General features: G+C 41.9%; 1 protein-coding gene across 10 annotated transcripts in view; it reads right to left on the reverse strand.

The window, feature by feature from the left end:
• Window positions 1–25,878, reverse strand: part of astn1 (astrotactin 1) — a 2,519,376-nt gene that overhangs the window by 1,242,091 nt on the left and 1,251,407 nt on the right. For all 10 annotated transcript variants that reach the window (XM_069937468.1, XM_069937469.1, XM_069937467.1 and 7 more), the window contains one exon: window positions 21,158–21,242. In XM_069937468.1, the coding sequence (XP_069793569.1) occupies window positions 21,158–21,242 (85 nt within the window). The remainder of the gene's footprint in view (window positions 1–21,157; window positions 21,243–25,878) is intronic.

Consider the following 25,878-nt stretch of genomic DNA (forward strand, 5'->3'; position numbering starts at 1 on the left):
TGTGCCCAGAAGATTGACAAAGATGTGGCACTCAATGCACGACAACAGTGACCCAAGCTTCCAGTCAGTGTTCGGAAGTTTGCCAAAGGCAGTTTGTGTTGTGATGCAGACTGCAATAACAGTCACTGGACATGTATCATGACTTGCTAGTGGAGCTGATGACTTGCTTTGTGTCAGAAAGCATGGATCAGGACCTCAGTGCAGGGCCCACATAGTGCTGAGACTGAGTCCATGCTGCAGACTCACCATCAAACTATTCAGTGCAACAAACACTTGGTTGAATGCATCCTTCAACATTCCTCACTGGTCTCCAGTGCAGTGAAACTCTCACCCAGTGCTCATCTGTGAATGTAACCACATATGCCGGGTGTCTCAGCATACATGCACACTGCGTCTTATTCCAACCTTGAATATAGGAACCATCTCTGAGCTAAGTGAGAGGGTTGGAAACTGCATGGAGCAAGATGGTAGAAAAGTCAGGAAGGAGAATCAAAACAGCTGTGATCGCAAACCGTGATGATGATATAATCACATGTGTCACCACCATCCCCACCTGGCCCCAGGCAGAACAAGGTCAGAGTTGCTCTGGCACTCCCTGTCGCACCAACTTCTACATCCATCACATTATCCTCTGATTCCTCCACCAACTTCAATGCGAACCCATCACTAGACATATCTTCCCCTCTCTACCCCCATCTGCCATTTGTAGTGATCAGTGAGATTTTTTTTGTCTGATCTTCTCTCCCCTTCCACTTCCTCAAGCACTTCCTACTGTAATCACAAAAAGTGCTCAACTTCTCCCTACATCTCCTTCCCATCTCCAACCAGGGCCACAATCAAACCTTCCAGGTGAGGCAGAGCTTTATCTAAACATTGTCCAACCCAATCTACTGCATTCAGTATTCTCGGTGTGGCCTCCCCTACATGAGTGAGACCAAATTCAGATTAGATGATTGCGTCACCGAGCACCTACATTCTGTCAGTGGGTTAAGGCTTGAACTCCCAGTAGCCGACCATTTCAATTCCTCTTACCATTCCCACAGCAACACGTCTGTCCTCTGTTCTTATTCTCATCCATTGTCATGGACAGAATAAATATAAACTTGAGGGACAACACAAAATATTCCTTTGAAGCAGTGTTAAACCTAATGTCATGAAATTTGATTTCTCTAATTTTAGGTTACCCCCAACTTTGGTTTTGCAGTTTCCATCTCTTCTTTCCCAACTTTTAAATAAAGAGATTTAAAACATTTCTCTTTACTTACCCCCTCCCCTTTTCCAGGGATCTCACTTTCTCCTGGCTCTCTATCTGTCCTTTCTTCTGTGCAAAACCCTCACATCTTGACCCCCTCCCTGGCCTTCCCCTCCCATTTTTCATTCTCCCTTGATATCCCCTCTTTCCCTTTAAGCTTAATAAAGGGTTCCGACCCAAACCGTTGACTGACCATTTTTACTTACGAATGGTTTCCGAGGTCCTCCAGCATTCCACCATTGTACAATCCCTCACTGGGGTTTTTTCTGGAGTTGGAGGTCAACAATTACTCATCTCCTCTTCCTCAACTTTCCTCGATGAAATGGAAGGCTTCAATTCTTGAAATCCTCAAAGGTGGAGGCTAAAGGGTTGCCTTCTGATGATAGGAAGGTACAGACCAAGTCCATGCTTACACCTGTTGCAGCTTCTAGAGCAGGAAATGTGAGGCCAAAGTGTGAGCAAAGACCCTCTTTATTCATCGTTTCATTTTCATGGCCCCTTCCTACAACATCCAGCCCTTTCCTGTAGAGTTAATAAATGTGCCTTCAATTTAATTAATTGACTTGAGCTGTTCTAAGCATCACCTTCTTCTGTAACTTACAAGTTTCCCAATGAGTGTCCTGTGAAATGCTAAGGTAGAGTGACTTTCTCGGTGCAACAGTAACTGACTGAGACATTGTTTAATACCCCTTGAAAAGTTTAGTGAGTGGCAAAGCTGGGTGTGAATTTGATGGGATCTCCCATTTTTGAATAACAACTCACATATCTTGACCACAAAAGTGCAATCACGAAGCCTTTCCATGCAATGCATCCTTCTGAGAACACTTGTAATGCCTCTACTTCCCACTGATCCCTCAAAATCAAAGGGTTCATCTCTGCTAACAGAGGCAATTCCAGCTCAGCAATTAAAAAACCCTGTTATATTCAGCCAAAGCTCAGAGCAAAGAACTACTTTCTCAATATCATCTGCCATTTCCTGCATTAACAAAGCACCTTCCCTTTTCAGATTGCTTTTAAATGGAACTCACCATCATGCAGCTAATGAATAGTGCAGGGAGATCTGTATAACAGCTATCAACAAGAAAAAAATGAGTTAAACAGGAAGGTCTGCAAATGCAGTGATTGTTGTGCAATGCATTAAATTGCTGGAGAAACTCAGCAGGTCACGTGGCATCAAGAGGAAGCAAAAGGTGACCATTGTTTTGGGCTTGAGTCCTTTGCCATGAATAAAAAGCAGGCAGGGAACTGAATAAAAAGATGGGGTGGGGAGGAGAGGAGGGAAGAAGGAGCAGGGGGAGGATCACAGAACAGGCAAGAGGTCAAAAAGATGGGTTTTGGTGTGTAGACTTTAAAGGTTAAAAAGCTGAGAAGTGATAGAGGAAGGAATTTGAATGGAGAGTGAAGGGGGCAGGGAGCTGAAGGAAATGAGTCAGAAGGGCAGAGAAACAGAGAGGGAGACAGGAGAGGATGTTGAGGAATGGAAGCCATCTGGTTGGAGAGTGCCCAGATGGAATTTTATGTGTTGTCCCTCCAATTTGCAAGTTGGCTCTAATTCCAACTTGCAGAAGATGGAACAAAGGTGATCTGCCACAATAACAGGGACCTCCCATGGCCAACAATTTTAATTCCACAGCCCATTTCCATACTGACATGCCTGTCCGTGGATTCATGCACCGCCAAATCGAGGCTATGGCCATATTTGGGGAACATACAGATTCCTGTTAGGCTGCTCCCCGTCTCTCTTTCCCTGTTTTTTTCCTATTCCCTCTGACTCCTTTCCTCCAGCTCCCTATCATCTACATCCCTACATCCCAGATTTTTCCCTTGTGCCCTCCCACCCATTACCCATTACCTGTGCTTCTCCCATCCCCTTCTCCCCCACCATTTTATTCAGGTATCTGTCTGCTTTTTGTTCATATCTTGATGAAAGGCCAAGGGCCGAAACATTGGTTATGTATCTTTATCTACGCTACATAAAGAACACTGAGTGACTTGCTGAGTTTTTCTTTTTTCTCTTCTACTCTCCTACATACTGATCTATAACCTCTTGCCTGTTGGCCAGTGTTCCTCTCCCTTCCCTCCTCTCCTCTCCCTCCCCAACCTTTTTATTCAGGCACCTACCTGCTTTTTGCTCTGTCCTTGACAAAAGACTCGGGCCTGAAATGTTGGCTACGCTTTGCTTCCTATAGACCAGTGGTTTTCAAGCTGCCCCCTGCTGTGTGTTGTTCAGATGGTTGGATTCTCCCCTGGCTCCACCCTCACCCTGGTTTTCCCACCTTACCTCAGATTCACCTGAGGACAAATGTGTCTACCAGCTATTGATTGTAAGCTATTAAAAGTGTGTTTGTACTCCTCACGTCTTCGGGTGCAATCAGTCACATTACATTTTTAATAGCTTATCTTTGAAGCAGGATGGAAGCCCTGTTGAATCCAGTCATGCTCCAAATTGGCCCTCTGTCCCCAGAGGCCATGGACTGCTTGAGTGCTTCCAGTCCTAACTAATGGGCATCCAAGATGTCTTCAACTCGGATAATCTCTGGAGATATGCACTTCTCTCTTGAGTCAGCCCCAAGGGGTTCACTGTGATCAGAGACTGTGCTACTTAAGAATTTGCCATAGAAGGCTTGAAGGCCCATTACATGAGCCTCAGAACAACGTGTTTGTGAGACACCGACTCTCTCAATGTCCGGGTGTGTCTGGTTGATTCACTGGATGACTATGTTCTTGAACTGTGGGGCCTGACTAGAAAGTGCCACTACAAAGTGGCCACGGCCTGGGTGAGAAAGGAGGAACAAATCCTCGACATTCTCGTGGCAGGAGTGAGGTCAAAGTACATGAGGCAGTGACTCCTAGAGATAGGGATCAAAGACTTGGCTAGCACCCTAGATCTGGTGAAAGCACTTAAATAAGCCCAACTGGGAGCTGACGACCTCATGGGCAAAAGTAATGGCTTTTCAGAGGACAAGGTCAGTGGGGCACCGGCGACTCCCTCAGCCCCAGCGCCGACTGCTGCGGCCATGTGCGACCAAGGATGCTACTTCTGTGGACAAGCACAGCATCCCCATGCCCGATGCCCTGTGAGGGATCCTGTGTGTTCAGGAAGCGGAAAGTGAGGGCACAGGGTGACGGTCTGTAGGGCTAAAGGGAACCCAAATAGGGCAATGGCATATGCGACCCCTGAATTGCCATTTGATCCATGCCAGAGTCCCGAAGATCCACCCCCAGCCTCTCTGTGCAGCTCGCCGTCAGCAACTTGCTGCGCCTTGTGGCGAGATGCGCCACCGGAAGTAAAATATCACAGGAAGCAACGGTAGCCATCTTGCCACACCTCGAGGTCAATGGCATCTTGTCTGCCCATGGGCCAAGAGGAGGGAGTCGAATCGACATGGGGAACAACGTGGTTTCCGGAGCACTGGCATCAGCCATCCTGGATCAGTCATTACCTCACCAACTGAACAACTCGACGATGGAGGTGAGGGTAAATGGACACTTGACTGATTGCCTGGTAGATTCTGGCTCCACTGAGAGCTTTATAAACTCTACGACTGCTCTGGTGTACAACTTAAAAGTGTATCCGATGGACTATCGTATTTACCCAGCATCGCAATCACACTCTGTGATGATCCAGGGGTATTGTATAGTACATCTTACTGTAAAAGGGGGTAACTTTGTAAGTTCCAATTGTATGTATTGAATCCATTATTAGGACTGCCCCTACACAGCATTTGAGGCAGACAGATGGTTCTATCAGTTCTGGAGTGTCCTTTTTGATATCACTAACAGGGTCTTGGTCTTCCAAAGACAGATGGACAAAATGGTTGATGAATACGGGTTAAAGGCTACCTTTCTTTATCTCGACATTATCATCATTTGTGGTCACTCTCTGGAAGATCATGATGCCAACCTCCAGAAGTTTCTCCATTCAGCAAAATCCCTGAATCTCACCAACAACTCCAGTAAGTGTGTATTACGGACTAAATGTTTGTCGATTCTGGACTATGTGGTGGATGATGGCGATATTGGTCCTGACCCCAATCGAATGTGCCCCCTATTAGACCTCCTGATCCCAAAGACCATGAAGGCTTTAAGGAGGTGCCTGGGCTTCTATGCCCAGTGGGTCCCTCACTATGTGGATAAAGTCCGCCCTCCTCTTAAAATCCACCTCATTCCCATTATCAGCTAAAGCCCAGGAGGCTTTCCACTATGTTTGGAACTACATCGCAAGGACCACCATGCATATGGAGGATGAGAATGCAGCCTTCCAGGTGGAAGCTATGCCTCCGATGTAGCTCTGGTTGGGTAGGCCGGTAGCCTATTTTTCCTGCACCCTACAAGGCCACGAGCTTCAGAAACCATGAGTGGAGAAAGAGGCCCAAGCCATTGTAGGGGCCATCAGATACTGGAGACATTACATGGCCGGCAGAAAATTTACACTGCTCACCGACCAGTGATCAGTGGCATTCATGTTTAATAATGCAAAAAGGGGCAAAATAAAGAATGATAAGATCGCTAGGTGGAGGATCGAACTCTCCAATTATAATTATGGCATAGCATATAGGCCAGGTTCTCTCAACGAATCTCCAGATGCCATATCAAGAGGAATCTGTGCCTCTGCACACACTGGCCAGTTGCAGTCACTGAACAATAGGCTCTGCCACCTGGGCATCACTCGCATGTCCCATTTCTTCAAGGCACACAACCTGCCATACTTCATTGAGGACATGAGGGAATGACCAAGTCCTGTCAGGTCTGCATGGAGTACAAACTGCACTTCTACCGCCCTTACAAAGCACACCTGATCAAGGCATCCCACCACTTGAAATGACTCAGCGTCAATTTCAAGGGACCACCCTTCCACCAATGGAAATGTATACTTTCTCAATGTCATCAACGAGTATTCACATTTTCACCACCACCATGGTCATCAGGGCCTTGAACTTTATTTTTGTCCTGTTTGGGTATCCCAGCTATATCCATAGTGACCGGGGCTCATCATTTATGAGCAAAGAGCTGCGCTAGTATCTGCTCGTAAGAAGCATTGTCTCAAGCAGGACGATTAGCTACAATCCCTGGGGGAATGGACAAGTTGAAAAGGAGAATACGAGGGTATAGAAGGCTGAGAAATTGGCTCTCTGGTCCAAAGGGCTTCCAGGTCCACGCTGGCAAGAAGGTTGCTTCTCTGCACTGCAACCAATGCAACTCCTCACAAGCTAATGTTCACTTTCCAGAGGAAATCCACGTCCAGGATCACCTTCCCAGCTTGGCTAATGGCACTGGGGCCAGTTCCACTGAGAAAGCATGTAAGGAGGAGCAAGATGAACCCCCTGATCGAGAAGGTGCACCTGCTGCACGCCAACCCAACATATGCTTACGTGGCATGCCCTAATGGCAGACAGGACAATGTCTCGATCAGTGACCTGGCACCCACCAGAACTGAGGATCAGACAAGCCAGGAACCACCAACTACCCCATCCAGGGTTCAGGATGACTCTGCTCGGGAAGTGGGTCAATCCACGACCAGATCCGAAGCCCTTGAGACCCAGTAACCCTGTACCACAGGGGGTCCAGGAAGTGAAGGAAGCCCAAAGTCCTCCAGTACTGAGGTGCTCAACCAAAATAACTAGACCTCCTGACAGACTTAACTTGTAAATATTTGCAAACCATTAGGTTTTTTTTTAATGTATGGTCTCTGTTATTCACCTGCAGGTTCTCTTCTGAAGGAAGGGGTGAATGCAGTGAACTGGAATTTACTGTTTGTGTATTGTTCAGATGGTTGGCTCCACCCCTGGCCCCACCTTCACCTACCCCAATATAAACCCTGGTTTTCGAGTCTTTCTTCAGATTAATGTGCCAACTGGCCATTGATCGTAAGCTATTAAAAGCATTTTTGTACTCCTCTTGTCTCTGAGTACAATCAGTCACTTTACACCCCCTATACACACATTCCATCTTAATTGATCCATATGTCATAAGTGCTCCGTGATTAGTAAGGGATTGCTTAAGGTGGTACGTGAGTGGAAAGAAAAAGTTTGAAACCATTGTTTTAATCATACCTAATTGACTCGTTATGTGCACGGTTTCATAACTCCAAAGGAAATGGGCCAATGACAATTTTTCTCACGCAAAATATTTCAGTAACAATTTTGTCTAGAGCAGTGATTCTCAACCTTCCCTTCCCACTCACATACCACCTTCAGCAATCCCTTACTAATCACAGAGCACTTATGGCATGGAGATTATATAAAGTGGTATGTTAGTGGGGCAGTTTGAAAACCACTGTTAAAGATGTTGCATGAACTGCTGAGTTTCTCCAGTACTTTTGTGTATTGTGCAAGAAAATATGGACCTGCTTCCCATACTCTGGATGTGGGTAATTGCACAGCACAATTCCCACATAAGCCTTGCCACCTTTTATTCAACTTAACCTCCCCATCCTTTACCCCTAGACCCCAGCTATTTTCTCTTGTGCCCTCCCACCCATATCCACCTCTTGCTTCAACCCTGAGCATCTCCCCTGCTCTTCCCCCTACCATTTTATTCAGGCAACTGTCTGATTTTTGTTCATATCTTGATGAAGGGCTAAAGGCTGAAACATTGGTTATATATCTTTATTTTTGCTACATAAATAACACTGGGTGACTTGCTGAGTTTCTCTTTTTTCTCTCCCACTCAGACTGATCTATGACTTCTTGCCTGTTGGCCAGTGTTCCTCCCCCTGCCCCTTCTTCCTTCCTGTCAGGATCTTTGGGAAGGCATTTAAGGAACCCATATCACGTTATGTGAATAGGATGGTTTACTTCAGTTATGTTTTCAATTTCAATATGGACGATGACATTTTGAAATATTCCAAAAAATTTTGATCAAACACTTACGACTGTCCTCTGTAATGAAGGGTTATAGACCAAATTGTTGACTGTATTGCCTTTCATGGATTCTGCCTGACCTGCTGAGTTCCTCCAACATTTAGTGTGTTGTTGAAATTATCCAGCATCTGCAGTATTTCTTATTTCTATCCTTATAACTGTCCTAGAAAGTCAGTGCAGGGTATCAATTAACAAACTAAATTAAATTAATGATATAGAAGAGTTTTGAGACTGGATGTTAGAGACAATTAACAATTTTGCAGGAGTAATTAAACAGTTTGGGGATGCTCTCTGCTTGTTTGGCAGAGGGGCTATGGAGACATAGATCTCAAATTTGTTGGCAATTTATGCATGGCATGGACCATATTCCAAAGAGTTCAAGTTTTAGAATATATAATTGGTCTTAAGGGAAAAAGCATGCTGTAATCTGAGGAATTCAGCTTTGGCCCCAGCCCACACTTGCTAACATCACCAAGTGAAAATGGATGAGAACAGTTCAGGAGGGGAAAGAATTGTTGGCTGAGGAAAGAGTTGAATCTTCATCAGTGAGGCCAGGTCCCATAACTCAGAGGCCTCTGCCTCCAAACATGATTGTAATTACAGCAGAGTTTTCAGATGGAAGTTAAAATCTTGTTTTATCGGCCAAACAATTAGTGGCTCACAAAAGAGGTACAAACTAGGTCAGGGTTTCTTTGAAGTAACAGGACATTTCATTCAACTTTCTGACAGAGCGACATTAGTCACCTTCAGTTTTCACAACCAGAGTCGCATTTCCAATGTCCTCCACACTGGTAATTCAATTACATTTTGTAAGACCTTCACAACTGAATTGAAGCTGAACAATTCATTGGTGGCAAAGCAATTTCACACCTCAGGTATATCCAAACTCTTCATTTTCTTCCGTGCTGAAATCATCAAATGTGCTGTCAAATAATAATTGCCCGATGTCCCATGAAGGGTCTCTCTGATAGGTTTTGTTAAAAAATGTGAATAAGCTGGTCTCGAGTCTGCGCTGCAGCAGCGTTCTTTCTCTCATAAAAAAATAAAGTACAAGAATAAAACAACAATAGTTTTTCATAGGTAGAATTCTTCATGTGAAGGTTTGAATGGATCTCCATTTGTGGCGCATGGAAATTAATCAAAGCTGGCAGTGAGAGTCTAAATGTGAACAAGGAGAAGGACTGGTAGGGGGTTTGGGTAGAAGGTCGAGTGGATAGAATTTGATGTAGAAGAAGTCACTGCATACCATGAGGGTAGCTTCAGGGCCAATGCTGTAGTGAGGAATCAGAGAACAAAGGTGATGTGAATAGGTGGGGATGATAGAACTGGGGAAGAGAGAATAGCAAGGTGCATATAAAAATCAAGGAAGAGATCTGTTTTGAGCTTGTTTATAATGAGAAAGGAGACTGTTTGGCAAATGGGCATCATGCAGCTGCTAGCATGGTAGGATCAGCTTTGTTCCCCCTCTTATATTGGTGTAACTTCTTTCCTTACATACTCATCAGCACCACTTTGACCCATTGACCTCGCGCCAACACTGGGAGTGCCGTGCAGTTATCCATGAAACTACCAGCATGTCATTGGACTGGAAGAGGAAAATTGAGAACCACGGGGTGGGGGAGGAAATTTATCGCAGGGAAAATGTGCCAACTCCACACAGACCACACCAGAGGTCAGGATTGGTCCCAGGTAGAGGGAGCTGTGAAGTGCTTCTGTGCTACCAAAAATCATTGAACAGAGAGGATGAGATGGGGAATAGGTGAGCAAAACTCTTGATGAACATAACCATTTATTGTAATATTCAGAAGGTGCAAGAAATTCTTATTAGTTGCAGCCACACAATTTCACAAAGCACTTTAACAAATTATTGATCTTAATTAACTCGTGAGTCTGATATAAAACATTAGCAGATATAGCAGCACAAAAAATTCAAGGACACTTAGAAACATACGCTGAAGTGGTATTACATAGAATTTATAGCATAGTTCAGGTACACGTTCCTTTATCTGGAACTCTTAGGGGACAGTGTGTTTCAAATTTTGGATTTTTCCATATTTCAGAAAGCCAGATTTAAGCCCACCCGAATTGTGCTGCCATATCCACCCCAAACCCGTTCCAGTCGCGCTGCCATCTCTCCCACCCCCGGCCGCCTGACTTGTGCTGCCAGTCTCCTCCCGCCCTCCCGACTCGCACTGCCGGTGTCCTCCCCTCACCCGCCCGACTCACGCTGCTAGTCTCTTCCCCTCGCCCGCCTGACTCGCACTGCTGGTCTCTTGCCCGCCCGACTCGTGCTGCCGGTCTCTCCCCTCGTCCACCCGACTCGCACTGCCAGTCTCTCACTTACCCAACTTGCACTGCCAGTCTCTCCCCCTCGCCCGTCTGATTCGCGCTGCCATCTCTCTCCCCACTTCCTGGATTTTGGAGATTTCCAGATTTTAGATGTCTGGATAAAGGATTATGTACCTGTACAGGCCCTTCAGCCACGATATTGTTCTGACCTATGGAAACCAACTGTACAACAGTCAATTCCCTCCCTATTTCACTCCTATAACCCTCTATATTTTTTTACATCCCTCCATGTGCCTATCTGAGAGTTTTTCAAAATGTCTCTATTGTACCAGCCTTTACCACCACCCACAGGAATGCATTCCAGGCACTCCACTCTGTGACACCTCTGGTGTCTTCCCTAAACTTTCCCCCATTTACCTTATACAGGTGTCCTCTGGTATTTGATATTGACACCCCACACCAAAGGTGCTGACTGTCTGCCCTATCACTCGTAACTTTATATTCACTTATTAAGTCACCTCTATTTTTTTTGAATAGAGGAGATGGATATTACAAGAGGAGGTTGAACTTGTAACCTTACACTCTTGGTGCAATGTGCTATGGAATAATTGTATAGAATCCCATCCTCAGTGTTTAGAAAGCACGACAGAGTCAGATAGAAATGTTGAATAATGCCCTGCCTATCTGATGATTGCTTCAGTTATGTCAATGACCAGGTCCTTTCCCAGAGTGGTCAGCACTGCATCTGCCATGGAGTTACAAAATGTTGGCATGTCAACACTTCTACTCTGCCTCCCAAAAGTCCAGAATATTATTTTGTTTATTACTCTCTCACTAATAGCCCATCAATGCAGCTCAGGCCATCACACAAAACAACCTCCCCTCCCGCTTCTCCATTTACGCTTCCTGCTGCCTCAGGAAAACACCTAACATATTAAAGGACCCATCCCATCCCAGACACACCTTCTTCTCCCTGCTACCATCAGACAAATGATACCCGAGTTTCAAAGCAAAGACCTCCAGATTCAAGGACAGTTTCTTCCCCAAGGGTATCAGTCCAGTTATTGGTATCCTTTTCTATGTATTATCTCTTTTTTGAACTTGGCATAATGTAGCAATTTAACCTGTACTATTGCAATTGGTGAATCTTATGCATTTGTTTAACTGCAGCAAGGAATAAATTCTCTTGTTGCGATGCTCCCCCTCCACTGTTTTTTCCCCAAATATTTTTATTGATTTTAATAGAAAAAACCCTGTATTCATGCTTTCTAACTGATTACATAATTGAATTCATAATATACACATAACATATCTACATTGTAATACAGAATATAAACCAAATTATCAGGCAACATATCTTGCTCAAAACCTCAGATTCTGATGTTAAACAGAAAATAATAAGATAGAATTAAGAATCCCACGTTGGGACTATAAATCTTCATCCGTTTCCATAATATGATCATTATTAATTGTCTACTATAGCCTGTTTTTTTCTAGAAAGATAAAAAAGACCCCCCCCCCCCACTAATCCTACCTCTCCCACTAAACAAGGTTAATCTCCATATAGTAAGTAGATATGAATCAAATTATGACTCTCGAACATCACTTAAGGAATCCTCAGATCTTTCACACAACTAAATCCTCATGTTGTGATAGTAATCCATGAATGGGCCCTTCATCTTGTCGATTTCAACCGTGACATCTTTAATGTTTTATCTAATTTTCCTCAAACTTAAGTGTGACATAATATCATGCAACCATTGCATATGAGTGGGTGAAAAATTATCTGACCATTTCTCTTCAGAATTGCTCATCTGGCTATCAACAAGGTGAACAAAAAGTGGGAACAAGATCTAAACATAAAGATAAAGAATGAAACATGGGAAAGGCTATGCTCCGGAACTATGAGAAATAAAATAAACATGAGGTTACGCATGATACAATATAATTGGTTACACAGGCTATACACCATGCCCCAAAAGTTAAATAAATGGGACCCAACAGTATCAGACAGATGTTTTCGTTGTAAGAAGGAAACGGGAACAACAGTACATGCAATTTGGGCATGTGAGAAAGTGGAAAAGTTTTGGGAAGATCTAAATCAGGTATTAAATAAAATCACAAAAAGCAACATACCAAAAAATCCAGAGATCTTTCTTCTAAGTCAGGGGTGTCAAACTCAAATTCACAGAGGGCCAAAATTAAAAACTTGGACTAAGTCGTGGGCTAAACTAAATATTTATTGAAAATTTTCAACAACATCTGCATGTTTTCTCTTCTTTCAACATATGTAATGTTAAACTTTTTCTTATTAAAATAAATGTTTAATAATAGTTTTGGTTAAACTCTTTCCAGAAGAAGCATTAACAAATGAGAAATAAAATATTCAATAAATAATATTTCTCTATAGCCTTTAAGCTCCTTTTAAATGTATTTTTTTTCACAAGCCAACAAGTCAAAAAAAAAGAACTTGCTTCAATGACAAACAGGTTTGTCTTTTAAAATGATGAACATATAGTCTGCCTCCCACCTGTCTTGAAAGGTCCTGTTTTCTGTCTTTCGTTTGGCCATTTTTCGTAAGGGGTTTATTACATGTGAGTTAAGCGACAGGTCGCAGATGCTAATGGAAGTAAACAGAGGAGGTGGGGGCAATTAGCGGGCTGGCGCCAATGCATTTGCAAAGCATTCTGGGATTTGTAGTATTAGCTGTGCATGCGCTATACTGGTGCGGCGGCCAGTGGGCCAGCTCTAATACATATTTGATATGATCTTGCAGGCCAAATATAATTATATCACGGGCCAAATTTGGTCCGCAGGCCTGAGTTTGACATGTGTGTTCTTAGTAATATAAGAAGTAAAGAACTTGGCCTCGATTTGGATGGAACACAAAAAAGATTTATTATGATAGCCTTAGCTGTAGCAAAAAATGTATTATGTCAACCTGGAAATTAGAAGATAGCCTGAGAATACAGCAATGGTACATAGAAATGAATAAATGTATTCCATTGGAAAAAATAACATATAATTTAAGAAATAACATCACAGTATTTGAACAAATTTGGGAACCGTACATGGAACACAACAGAGAAGTCCTACCGTGGACCTCCACCGCCTAAAATGACAGAAGGAGAAGAGGACGAAATGAACTGACTCAGTGTGTAAAAGTAGATGACACAAATTTCTTGTTTATTTTCATTGTGTGATGACATTGTTTAATGGGTTTAATGTATCATATATGTTGAACGTTGAGTGGGGGGGGGGATGCGATGAAGGAGGGAGGGAAGGGAGGGGGAAAAATGGGAGAAAATGACACTGTATATTCAAGAGGGAAATGTTTGTGTGTATTTTGGTCAGTATGGTTCATAGTGTGAAAAATTTAAAAAAAATTAAAAAAATAACAAGGTAAAAGCTAGGGTTCTTTTTTGGTTTGAAGTCAAGGGTGTAATCTTTTCTTGAGAGAAACCAAACAAAGCAATAAAGGGGCATGGTTCTAACTTGATGATAAGCATCACTGATAAAGTTTGGAAAATTTGTTCCCAAAATGTATTTAATTTCAGGCACTCCCAAAACATATGAATAAATCAAGCTTTCCCCTCCCAGAATTAATTACTCACTTGAACATTGGGAGAAATTTCCACTGGCCAATTGGTCTACCAACCACAACTTTGAGGTGTGGGAGGAAACCAAAGACCCATTGGGAAACTGATGCCATGTCACAGAGAAGATGCAAGCTCCATGCAGAAAGCACCAGAGTTGAGAACTGTACCTTGGTCTCTGCTGCAGTGAGGCATTTAGATGTGGCACTGGGCCATCATAATCCCCGGCATAGCTTGGTCCTCAGGTGGGAAGCATGAGACAGGTCATTTGGTGGACACCTGGCCCAAAGCTTGGTGTGTCTTCCTCCTCTCCTCTAACAACACCCCAAAACTATGAAAGAATGGCTGTCAGAACAAAATCACTTTGGTGTGTTCCAGGGATCACTTCAGAGACTTTTGGAAAATCTTCCCCCTTAATTTTAGTAAGGTCAAACCATCACATACCAGTACAAAGCCTGCTCTCGCATTTCAACCCCACAGTTTTTTCAATTATCACACAAGACACAACATTCCATTGGCTGCATCAATTGCTGTCATGCTTATGTCCATGAAAACTGTACAGGCAACTTTAATACAGTTTTCTGTAAAGTGCTTTTCCGATTGCCTTTTGTGAGTAAAATGCCACAGGGCATACACAAATAACCTTGGTGTCACGTAGGGAAAAAAAAATCCAGCCTTGATCTTTGCTTTCACACAACGACATGAAGATCACAGGCACACATTTAAGGGGCTGCTGCTATTTACAGAATTTTTGGAGAAAAAGCTATCTTTTCTGAAATAGTTGGTTTACTTTTACTGGCTTTCTAAGTTGACAATTACAATAGAAGAAGTGACCTTATTGTCTACATGCCCTAGAATTTAGATCGATTAGAAACCCATTTTTCAGTTTCTTAGAAACAATAATAAAAAAATCCACAGCCAACTTTGAATTTCAGTGACTGTTGTGATTTCAGTGAGATGGGTTGTTCTGGATATGGATTCAACTGTGGTGTATGAGTGGGAGCTGAGGTTGTATCTGAAGGGAAAAGAATTTCCAGGTCAAATCTGGGGAGAGAATGAGGAGTTAGACAAGCTAGATTTCTTTTAAGTACAGTGGGTGCTTAATGGCCTCTACTGATCCATAATCTTTCCAAAGAAGGAAATAACCAACTTGTTTGTTTAATTGAATAATTGCAAGAGGTATTGATTTTTCACCATGGTAACAGATCTAGTTCAAGATCACCACTGGTAAACAGAAACACCCAAAATTCCGTTGAATAATTCCTACTCAGATATTTCGGCCAGAATGTATCAAAAGTTCTAATAAAAGGGTGCTTACCTAAAATGTGAAATGGTTTCTCTTCCCACAGAAATGCAAGAGACTGCAGATGCAGGAATCTAAAGCAAATAAATAAACTGCTGAAGGAACTAAGTGGGTCGAGCCGCATCTTTGGGAGAGAAAGATCAACCATCCTTTTTCTCCCGCTGATGCTACTCGACCCACAGAGTTCCTCCGGCAGAGTGTTTGCTCTTCTCTTTCCACAGGTACTGCTTGACTAGCTGAATTCCTCCAGCTCTCTGTCAAGAACTGGCCTCCTCTGTAATGGGGCGTCCCTGCAACCTGAATTTTAGGGCTATCACTTATTTCTTAATGCTTGCAGAAGTGGTACAGCCAGCAGCAAGGTAGGTAGCAGCTGGGCAAACCCAAAAGGGCAATATCTAGACCCAGATAATGTTGCACAAAAATGCACATGCCGTATTACCATGGAAACTAAAATGAATCCCCAATGGTACAACTAGTGAAATATGTGGTGACAGTTCTATAACTGTGAGATAATGAGACATTATAAAATATGTTTTGCAGTTTGCATTTTTCCTTTAGATACTAGTTAAATGCAAGATTAATTATGGTTAGAGGCTCTTTCCTCTGTGTAGTCTTATGTTTAGTCTTCCTTGCAGACTTCAATGCTACAAAAGAAATGAAAGGGCTAAAGCAAAAATCCGAATAAGCTTAAGAAAAATAAAGAGAAAAAAGATCTCAAGGAAATAAGCAACACAAGCAAGAGTAGGGGAAATGGTCCTTCAAGTCTCCTCTACCATTTACTAAAAACATGGCTAATCTGCAACCTCATCCACATTCCTGTCTGTGCCATGTGGCAGTTGACAATTTTATGACCATAAAAAAATCCATTAATCTCACATTCAATATATCATTGTCTGAACATCGGCAAGCCTCTGGTGTCAAAAAGTTCCAAGGAACCACAAAGCGAGCAATAAAAAGAGGGAAGGTAGATTATGAAACAGGATTAGCACAAAATATAAGAACACACAGTAAAAGTTTTTATAATGATATAAAATGGCAAAGGATGGTTAAAGGAACGGTTGGTCCTTTGGGGGATGAGAAGGGGGATTTTATACTGGGTAATGAGGAAATAGCTGAGACATTGAATGACTATTTTGTGTTGGTCTTTATGGTGGAGGAGAAAAAATGGGAGAGGTGGTAGAAGAGAGTTTGGTGATAATTTACCAAAATTCTCTGGACTCTGGTCAGGTCCTGGTGGTTTGGAAGAGGGCGAATGTCAGTCCACATTTAAAAAAGGATATCAGTAAAAGGCAGGGAACTATAAGCCAGTTAGTTTAACATCTGTGGTTCAGAAAATGCTTGAAGCTATCATTAAGGAAGAAATAGTGAGACATCTGGAGTGAAATGGATTAATCAGGCAGATTTAGCATGGATTCAGTAAAAGGCAGCCCCTGATTGACAAACCCACTGGAGTTCTCTTAGGAAATAGCAAGTGTAATAGAGAGAGGGGAGGAAATGGATGTTTTTGACTTGGATTTCCAGAAGGCACTTGATAAGGTGCTTCATGAAAGATAAGAATGCACAGAGTTGGGGATGATGTATTAGCATGGAGAGGGGATTGATTAACCAATAGAAAGCAGAGAATTGGGATACAGAGTGTTTTTCTGGTTGGCAATCATTGGTGAGTGGGGTGCCGCAGGGGTCAGTGCTGGGGCCGCAACTATTCATGGTACAACTGCTCATTATTTGGAAGAGGGGACAGAGTGTAGTGTATCCAACTTTGCTGAATACATTAAATTGGAAAAGCAAAATGTGCTGAAGATACAAAGAGTCTACAGAGAGATATAGTGAGTGGGTAAAGGTCTGGCAGATTGAATACAATGTTGGTAAATATAAGGTTATCCACTTTGGAAGGAAGAATAGAACATCAGATTATTATTTAAATGGTAAGTGATTAGTGCATGCTGGATTTGGGAGTGTTTGTGTATGAATTACAAAAGGTTGGTTTGCAGGTGCAGCGGGCTGTCAAGAAAGCAAATGGGATGTTGGCCTTCATTGCTAGAGATATTGAATTTAGGAGCACAGATGTTATGCTGCAATTGTACAAGGTACTGGTCAGGCCACATCTGGAGAACTGCATGCCGGTCTGTTCTCCTTACATGAGGAAGGATGCACTGGCTTTGGAGGTGATGCAGAGGAGATTCATTTGGTTGATTCTAGTAATGAGTGGGTTAGCCTTTGAGGAGAGATTAAATCGTCCCAGACGGGGCTGTACTCTCTGGAATTTAGAAGAATGAGAGGGGATCTTATAGAAACGTATCAAATTATGTAAGACATCGTAAGGTAGAGGTAGATAAGTTGCTCCCATTGGTGGGAGAGACTGGAACTAGGGGACATAGCTTCAAGATCTAGGATAGTAAATTGAAAATGGAAATGAGGAGGAACTGCTTCTCCCAGAGGGTGGTGAATCCATGGAATTTGCTGCCCATTGATGCAGTAAATATATTTAAAGCAAGGTTGGATAGATTTTTTTTCAAAGTGAAGGAATTAAGGGATATGGGGAAAAGGTAGGTAGGTGAAGATGAGCCTGTAATCAGATCAGCCATGATATCATTAAACAGCAGAGCAGACTTGACAGACCAACATCTCCCCATCCTCAGGCTGACCTTATTCCAAGCTGACAGAGATGCAACAGGTCATTCAGCTCATACGGCACATGCCAAAATTTATGCTCCATGTGATCCTCAGCTCCACCTCTTATGTCAACATGTCAATGTACTCCACTTACATGTGCTGATTTAATTTCCTTTTGAATTCATCTTTTATTTGTTTGTTAAATGTTCTTTCTCCTCCAGAAAGGGAAGGCCAAGGGTGATTTAATGTGGTAATTAAAGCATTGATGAATTTGATAGGTTATTTCTAACTAGAGGTTATACATGAAAGCTAGTCAGAAATATAACCATAAAGAAATCCAGAAGAGAATTACTATGTGTAAATGGTTGGTAGAATGTCAGGCAGTCAAATAATGCTGTCAGCATTAGCATTGCCTGGTGCCCCTCACAGTCAGAGAAAGACAAGCAAAGGAGAATCTCCCCAGAGGCACCAAGTGTCCATGGATTTGCCTCCATGCTCCTGCATCCTCTGTAGCTGCACAAGACTCCAGTTAAGCTTGCTACTTCATGGAGAAGCTGAGGCAGGGACATCAAATTAAAAGGAATAAAACACCAACTGTTATATTTAAATGAAGTGGAATGGGATTTTCAACATAGCATACACAGGGCAGATGATAAATGTAAATTAAGCCACAGATACATAGGAGGAACAATACCTTCTATTCCGTCGTGGCATACTCCAACAGGACAGCTTCAATTTCAACTTCTCCAATTTCCAGTAACTCCCTCACTCATTCCCTCACTTTCCCTCATCCTTCTGAATCCCTCCACCACATCCCTAGCCTCTTCCTTCCCTTTCTCCTTTCTGACTTTCATCTGTACTCTCCCCCCTCCCCACCTTCTTATTCAGCTGACTGCCCTTTTCGAAGAATCCCTTATGAAAGGCTCAACCCCGAATCGTGGATTGCCTGTTGCTTTCTATGGATGTTGTGTGACCTGCTGAGTTCCTCCAGCATTTTTGTGTACTGGGCAGGTGATAAATTCTATGGTTTTGTTTCTCTGTTTCCATTCTTGGATGTAAACAAGTGCAGCCTGACCTGTAATCCTCTATTGGTGCCTTTGCAAAATTAAAAAAAAACATTCCAAGAAAAGGTTTTGAGTCACAAAAAAAACAGGAAATTCTGGAAAAACTTACAGCAAGTCACACAGCATCTGCAGAAAGGAAGCACTCAATTTATTTAGAACTGAAATGTTTGTCTTTCCAAAGATGGTGTCTGATATTCTAAGCTTTTATTTTAGATGACCAATTTATCTTTGGACTTCAAGTCTTTAGTTCCTTGTTTTGTGAATAATCAGTAATGGTACACTTTCCAACTTCTGACTCATGAACATCTTTCCTCCATGGGGGTTAATGATTTTGATTTTGTCTCCACTGGCCTCAGTATCAGTAGATGCCCAGCAGCAATTTACAGTGAATGCCATTCTGTTCAATGGTCTTTACTTCCCTCAGTGAAGGGCATTAGATTAATCTATTGTGAGGGATAGAAATTAAAAGGTGGTCAAAACATTGTTAATTAAGTACACAAAATATAGAGCATTCAACACTGCAGCACATTACCAGTCTCTCGGCCCTCAATGTGGTGGTGACGTATATTCCTACCAAAAAAACACAAAGTACTCAACCCTTCCTACCTCATAACCCTCAATTTTTTTTCATCCAAGAGTCTATGAAACTCGAATGTTTCAGCCTCCACCACCATCCCTGGCAAGGCATTCCAGGCACCTATAACTCTCTGTGTAAAAAACTTACCCCTGATGTCTCCCAAAAACTTTCTTCCACTTTGTAGAGATGTCTGATGTTTGCTATTCTTGCCTTGGGAAAAAGGTGCTGGCTGTCCACTTTATCAATGCCTCTTAGAATCTTGTAGACCCCTATTAAGTCCCCTTTCAAGTCTCCACTCCAAAGATAAAAGTCTCAGCTATGCTAACCTTGTCTTATTAGACTTATTTTCCAATACAGGCAACATCCTGGTTAATCTACTCTGCACTCTCTCCATAGCTTTTACATACTTCCGATAATGAGGTGACCAGAACTGAACACAACTGTGGTGGTACACCACTGCCCTATTGCAGGGGGAAACCTCTGTACCTGCAGAACAGCATGGGGACAAGACAACACCTGGCTGGCTGTCAATCAGCCGACCGAATGGACCAAACCCCACCCGGTCAGCTGTCAATCACCCTCCAGGATATAAGCCTGTGCTGGCCCTTTGAGGTCACTCTCTCAGAGCTCGCAGCAAACAGCAGCACATTCTCACAGCTGGCTCAGTGGAGTTTTATGTTGAATAAAGCCTGTTGTACAGTCTTTGTTTTGTGTGTTTGCTTCTGACTTACAGCACACCACAACAATACTCTGTGGTCTTACCAGAGATTTGTAGAGTTGAAACATGATCTCTTGACTCTTGAATTCAATCCACTATTAATGAAGACCATAACTTAATAACTTAAGTTATTAAGACCATAACTTAATAACTTAAGTTATTAAGCCTTCATAAGTACATGCATAATTTATAACCCTACCTTCTAATTACCACAGAAGAAATATCCAACACAAAACCCCTGCCAATTCCATTGTCTTCTCATGAACCAATGAGCAACTCCAACTTTATAAACAGTGAACAAGTGAGGTTCAATTGACCAGCCACACCATTCAATATTGTCCAACTCCTTGCCAAAGTTGGTGATCAGGTTTGGAAATATTTTTTGGCAATCAATGTGCAATTCATGACAATGGCAGAAAGCTTTAACAAGATGACTTGTCCATTTTGATTGCTGCTCCCATTGACTCTCTTGAACAAAGTCTGAAATTCTGACAGTAATACATCATGGAATGGTTCATACAGGGAACATGGTGAGATTTGTAATAAAACAAATCTTGAAGACATTGGCTCAATGTAGCTGATGAAGTTGCCTAGAAGCAGCGAAGGGACAGTGAGAGTCTTAACAAGTTGAAAATAAATATTTCAGGTGCATCTAGTTATGCCAAAGTTCAGCAATGGAAACATGCAAGAAAGCTTGAGTTTCACTGCAACCTGAAAGTAACTAAAGAAAGTCACTAAAAATGTTTTCCACACACTCGTATCAAAAATGACATCATTTATATCTAAATATGATTGTTACATGTAAAGACATTGATAGGTCAAGAATAAATTCAGTACAATGCAAGGTAATGAAGTAATATCCAATGAGATCCATGTACTTACCCTTGATTTGTCCCCCAGTCATTCCTGATGCAGAGGTGTTTATGGACAGGATCTCTTGTATATCCCTCTTGGCATCCACATTCACCTGTTGAAAATAAACTCATATCAGCCTTATTAAAAGCTGCACAGCACAGATTAAAATATGACTTACAATTATTTTTATGGAAATAAGTTAACCTTTCCAGCAGGCATTGTAATTTATTGGTATCTCACTGTTTCAAGCCATGCAATACATTTAAAAAAATCTCCTTATTAATGTACTTTAACTTGAAATCTTCAGAGAGATATTATCTATTTTGAACTGTGCATTTCCTGAATACTGTACTCATCTTTTTTTCAGTTAAAGTTTTACAATGGCTGTTAACACACATGCTGCAGTCACGCAATTGAAGATACTCTGCTATTTTCATTTTTCAAAGCCATTGTTCTTGTAAGGACAAGATAGGGAACTGAGGAGTGCAAGAGAACAGAGCAACCTGAGAATATAGATACATGATTTCCTGAAGGTGGATAGGGTTGTAAGGAGAGCTTTTTGCATATTTGCCTTCATATATCAAAATTTTGAGTACAGGAGTTGGGAAATTAGGAAAAAGTTGTATAAGACATTGGTGAGGCAAAATTTGGAGTATAGTGTGCATTTTGGTTACCTAACTACAGGAAAGATCAATAAGATGAAAAGAGTTGTTATGAGTCCAGAGGATCCCTAAACCCAGCAGAAATAGATATTCACCAAGACAAATGGTTACTTAAACAAAAATTGCTTTTAATTATCTTTAAACATGAAAATAGAATCACACTTTAACTTCTCACTACTAACCTAAATTAGCCCCCTTCCGATTCTAAGTGCACGTGTATATAAGGCGTATGTACTTCAGAAACATTCTTTGATTCACAGTCCATTCTCACTTCTCATTCCTCCAAGTTCACTGGTTGCAGGCAATTCTTATATTGTGCACAGAATTTAACATTTATAAAGTTCACCAGGCTTTGGTGCTTGAAAGGTAAATGGTTACCACTCAGGAAGGTTCTTGTCAGTGTTTAGAGAGAGATTTGTTGTTCCTGGACACAAACTGATCCCTTTTAATCAGCCACATCAGTGTCTTGCTGAAGAAACTTGCCTCATCAGGGTTCTCCAGATGATAACCTCTTTCTTTCAGGTCACCACAGAGTTCCTTTTTGTTTCCCTTACTTCAAGTGAAACATTAGGTAGCCAGTTCTCTCCTCTTGCATGAACCACAAGGGCTTTGACCAGGCTGAACTAAGAAATCACAACCCATCTTCCAAATGGAGTTTTTCCACAAGCTTTCCAGCTTGTCCTGTTCCAGTCCCAGCTGGAACTGAATTCTCTCTCTCTCTCTCTCTCACACACACACACACACACACACACACACACACACACACACACACACACACACACACACACACACACACACACACACACACACAGAAAAAGCCTGTTTGACTCCCTCTACTTGCAAAGCTACATGACCCTCTTAGAGCAGCAAGCTGCCCTTGAGACAGCCTGCGGCTCCAAACTCCTTCTCCGTTCTCTTTCATCTGTTGCTTTTCAAAACAACAATCCATTAGTGAAGTCTCTTGGGCACTCCCTAAAGTTTTTGCAAAGGCTCCCAGGTGCCGCCCTGTCTGGCTTGATCAGAGCTCCAGTATTTTAAATGAGATCTGTTTTGAAGTGTTTGTATGCAACCTGCACTAAAAAACCTGCCAAACTTTATCTCCCAAAATCATATCTATATATAATATTACACAACATAATCTGTCATAGAGTGCAGAGAAGATTTACTAGGATGTTGCTTGGTCTTCAGGAACTGAGTTACAGGAAAAGGTTAAACAGGTTAGGACTTTATTCCCTGGAGCATAGAAGAATGAGGGAAGATTTTTTAAATTATGAGGGGGATAGACAGAGTAAATGTAGATAGACTTTTTCTATTTAGGGTAGTTGAGATACAAACCAGAGAACCAGAGTAAAAGGGGAAAAGTTTAGGGAGAATATATGGGCGAGTATGGAATGAGCTGCCAACTGAGGAGGTGAATGCACAGTCAATTTTAACATTTCGGACAAATTTGGACAGGTACATGGATGGGAGAGGTATGAACCACTCTGCGCTGGGAACGGGTCTAAAGGACTAGGCTAAAACAAGACTAGAAGGGCCAAAGGGGCCCATTTTTGTGCTGTAGTGTTCTATGGTTCTATGATGCTTTTGCAGGAATGGAACTGTTGAACATTTTGATTAAAATGTGTATAGGTAAATTTCAAATGCACTGATGAAACAGGTATTTTCAGATGACACTAGCATATAATATTAGAGCCTACAAAACAATGCGATCTGTACAAAACTTCAATTGTAATAGAACATCACCGTCACCAAGAACCACCTATCTGCACTTGTCAACCAGCCCTTTGTCAGTGAGATGAATAATTGCTACTTGGAGATGACTGAAATGGCATGTCATCTATTCGTAAAATTATGTTTCATCAAGCAACTTTATTACTAACAAGTAAATACCAGACTCCACACAAGCTTTGCTGAGATGAGAATCGAGGTGGCTGATTACAGAATTCAGTGATAGAGCACCCAATCAAATAAAATACAAAACAGAGTTCCAGCACAATGTAACTACTCATCTAATACAACTGGTTGGTTAAATATATGGCAGGAGCAGGACTGAGAGAATAGATTTTTATGTCTTGGTCCCCCAATCTTCAGGATGATATACAGTGATTTTGTTACAGCACATAGAACATTACAGCACAGTTCAGGCATAATGCCATCTGGTCCATGGAAACCAACTTCACAACAATATAATGTCCCTACCGCACACTCATAACCTTCTATTTCCTCTCACATTCATTTGCCTATCCAAGAGTCCATTCAATGTCCCTATTGTACCAGCCTCTATCACCACCCCTGACAATGTATTCTCGGCACCCACCACTCAGTGTACAAAAACTTACCTCTCAAATCTCCCCTAAACTTTCCTCCCCTGACCTTATACAGATGGCCTTTGGTGTTGTTATTGTCACTGCAAGAAAAAAAGTATTTGCTTTCTACATTATCATAATTTGATATACCTCTATAAAGTCTCCGCTCATCCTTTTTCACTCCAAAGAGAAAAGTTTCGGACAACCTTGCTTCACATATGTTCTCCAAAACAGATAACTTCCTGGTAAATCTTATCAGTACCCTCTCCAAAGTATCTACATCCTTCCTGTAATAAGGTGACCAGAACTGAATGCAATTTTTCTAAAGTTTTATGAAGCTATAAGATTACCTCTCATGGTTCCCGAACTCAATCCCCTGACTAAAGAAGGACAATACAACATACACCTTCTTAACCACTCTATCAACTTGTGTGGAGATCTTGTGGATCTGTGGAATTGAACTGCAATTTTTCTCATCCCTCTTCATTGTTAAAAATCCCACTTTTAAACATATTCTCCAAGTTTGACCTTACAAAATACATCACTTCACACTTATTGGACTGAGTTCCATCTGCCAATTCTCCATCCAAATCTGTATCCTCTGTTGCGACCTACAAAAACCTTCTGCACAACCCACAACACCACCACATGTCAAGTCATCTGCAAACTTATTGACCCATTTTTCCATTGCTTCATCCAAGTAATTTGTAAAAATCATGAAGACCAGGTGTCCAAGAATAGATCCCTACAGAATACCACCAGCCACTGACCTCCAGGCAGAATATGTTCCATCTACTACTACCTTCTGTTTTCTACAGATAAAGTTAATTCCATATCCAAGCAGTCAAAGTTCCTTGGATCCCATATCTCATGACGACCAAGTCAAATCCATATACACATTTACCACTTTATCTTCATTATTGTTCTCTGTCACATCTTCAGAAAATTACATTAGGCTCATGAAGCACTACCTGCCCCTCACAAGCTGACTACATGCTTACCATGTTTACTTCTTTAAAAAAAATTAAAAACAAAACAAACTAGGCTATAGAAGACTGAGGGGGAAGGTCCATAAAATAACTAATGAATGGAGAAAGTGAATTGTCGCCGTCTATTTCCCAGTTCAGGTGAATCATTAGTTTAATGTGAGTGGGGAGAGATTTAAGAGGAACCCAAAGGGAAATATTTTCAGTCAGAGAGTAGTTTGTATTTCGAACAAGCTGCCAGAGGAACCTATAGATCTGGTACCATTACAATTTATAATTTTCAAATGACACTTGTACAGATATCTGGATAGGAAGGCTTTGGAAGGAAATGGGCCAAATGGAGGCAGATGGGACTCACCCAGAATACAAATTCAATCAACATGCACAGGTTGGGTAGAAGGGCCTGTGATGCATGACTCTGACCTAAACCTGTTTTAATTCAGGTCCCTGTGTGATGTTGAGAGGTGGGACCGGAGTTGAATAATTAAATCAGCAGGTGAATTCAGTGAACAATCTAATACTGTATGGGTAATCTCATTCAAAGGTTTCTGGAGAGAGCTGATTTTAGCTTCCGTGCATTTAATAAATCTTACAAATTTTAAAGTTCCAGCATAGCGACTGCATCCAAAATTTAATTAAATTTCAACACCCAATTAATCTACAACCCCTGGTATGTTTTGAACATTTTGTGGGAGGAAAGCAGAGCCCTCGGGCAAAACCCACATAGATACGGAGAGAACGTACAGACTCCTTACAGGCAGCACAGGATTCAAATCCCAGGGTGATTGCTGGTA

The sequence above is a fragment of the Narcine bancroftii genome, chromosome 5, assembly GCF_036971445.1.
Source record: "Narcine bancroftii isolate sNarBan1 chromosome 5, sNarBan1.hap1, whole genome shotgun sequence".
NCBI classification, from domain to species: Eukaryota; Metazoa; Chordata; class Chondrichthyes; order Torpediniformes; family Narcinidae; genus Narcine; species Narcine bancroftii.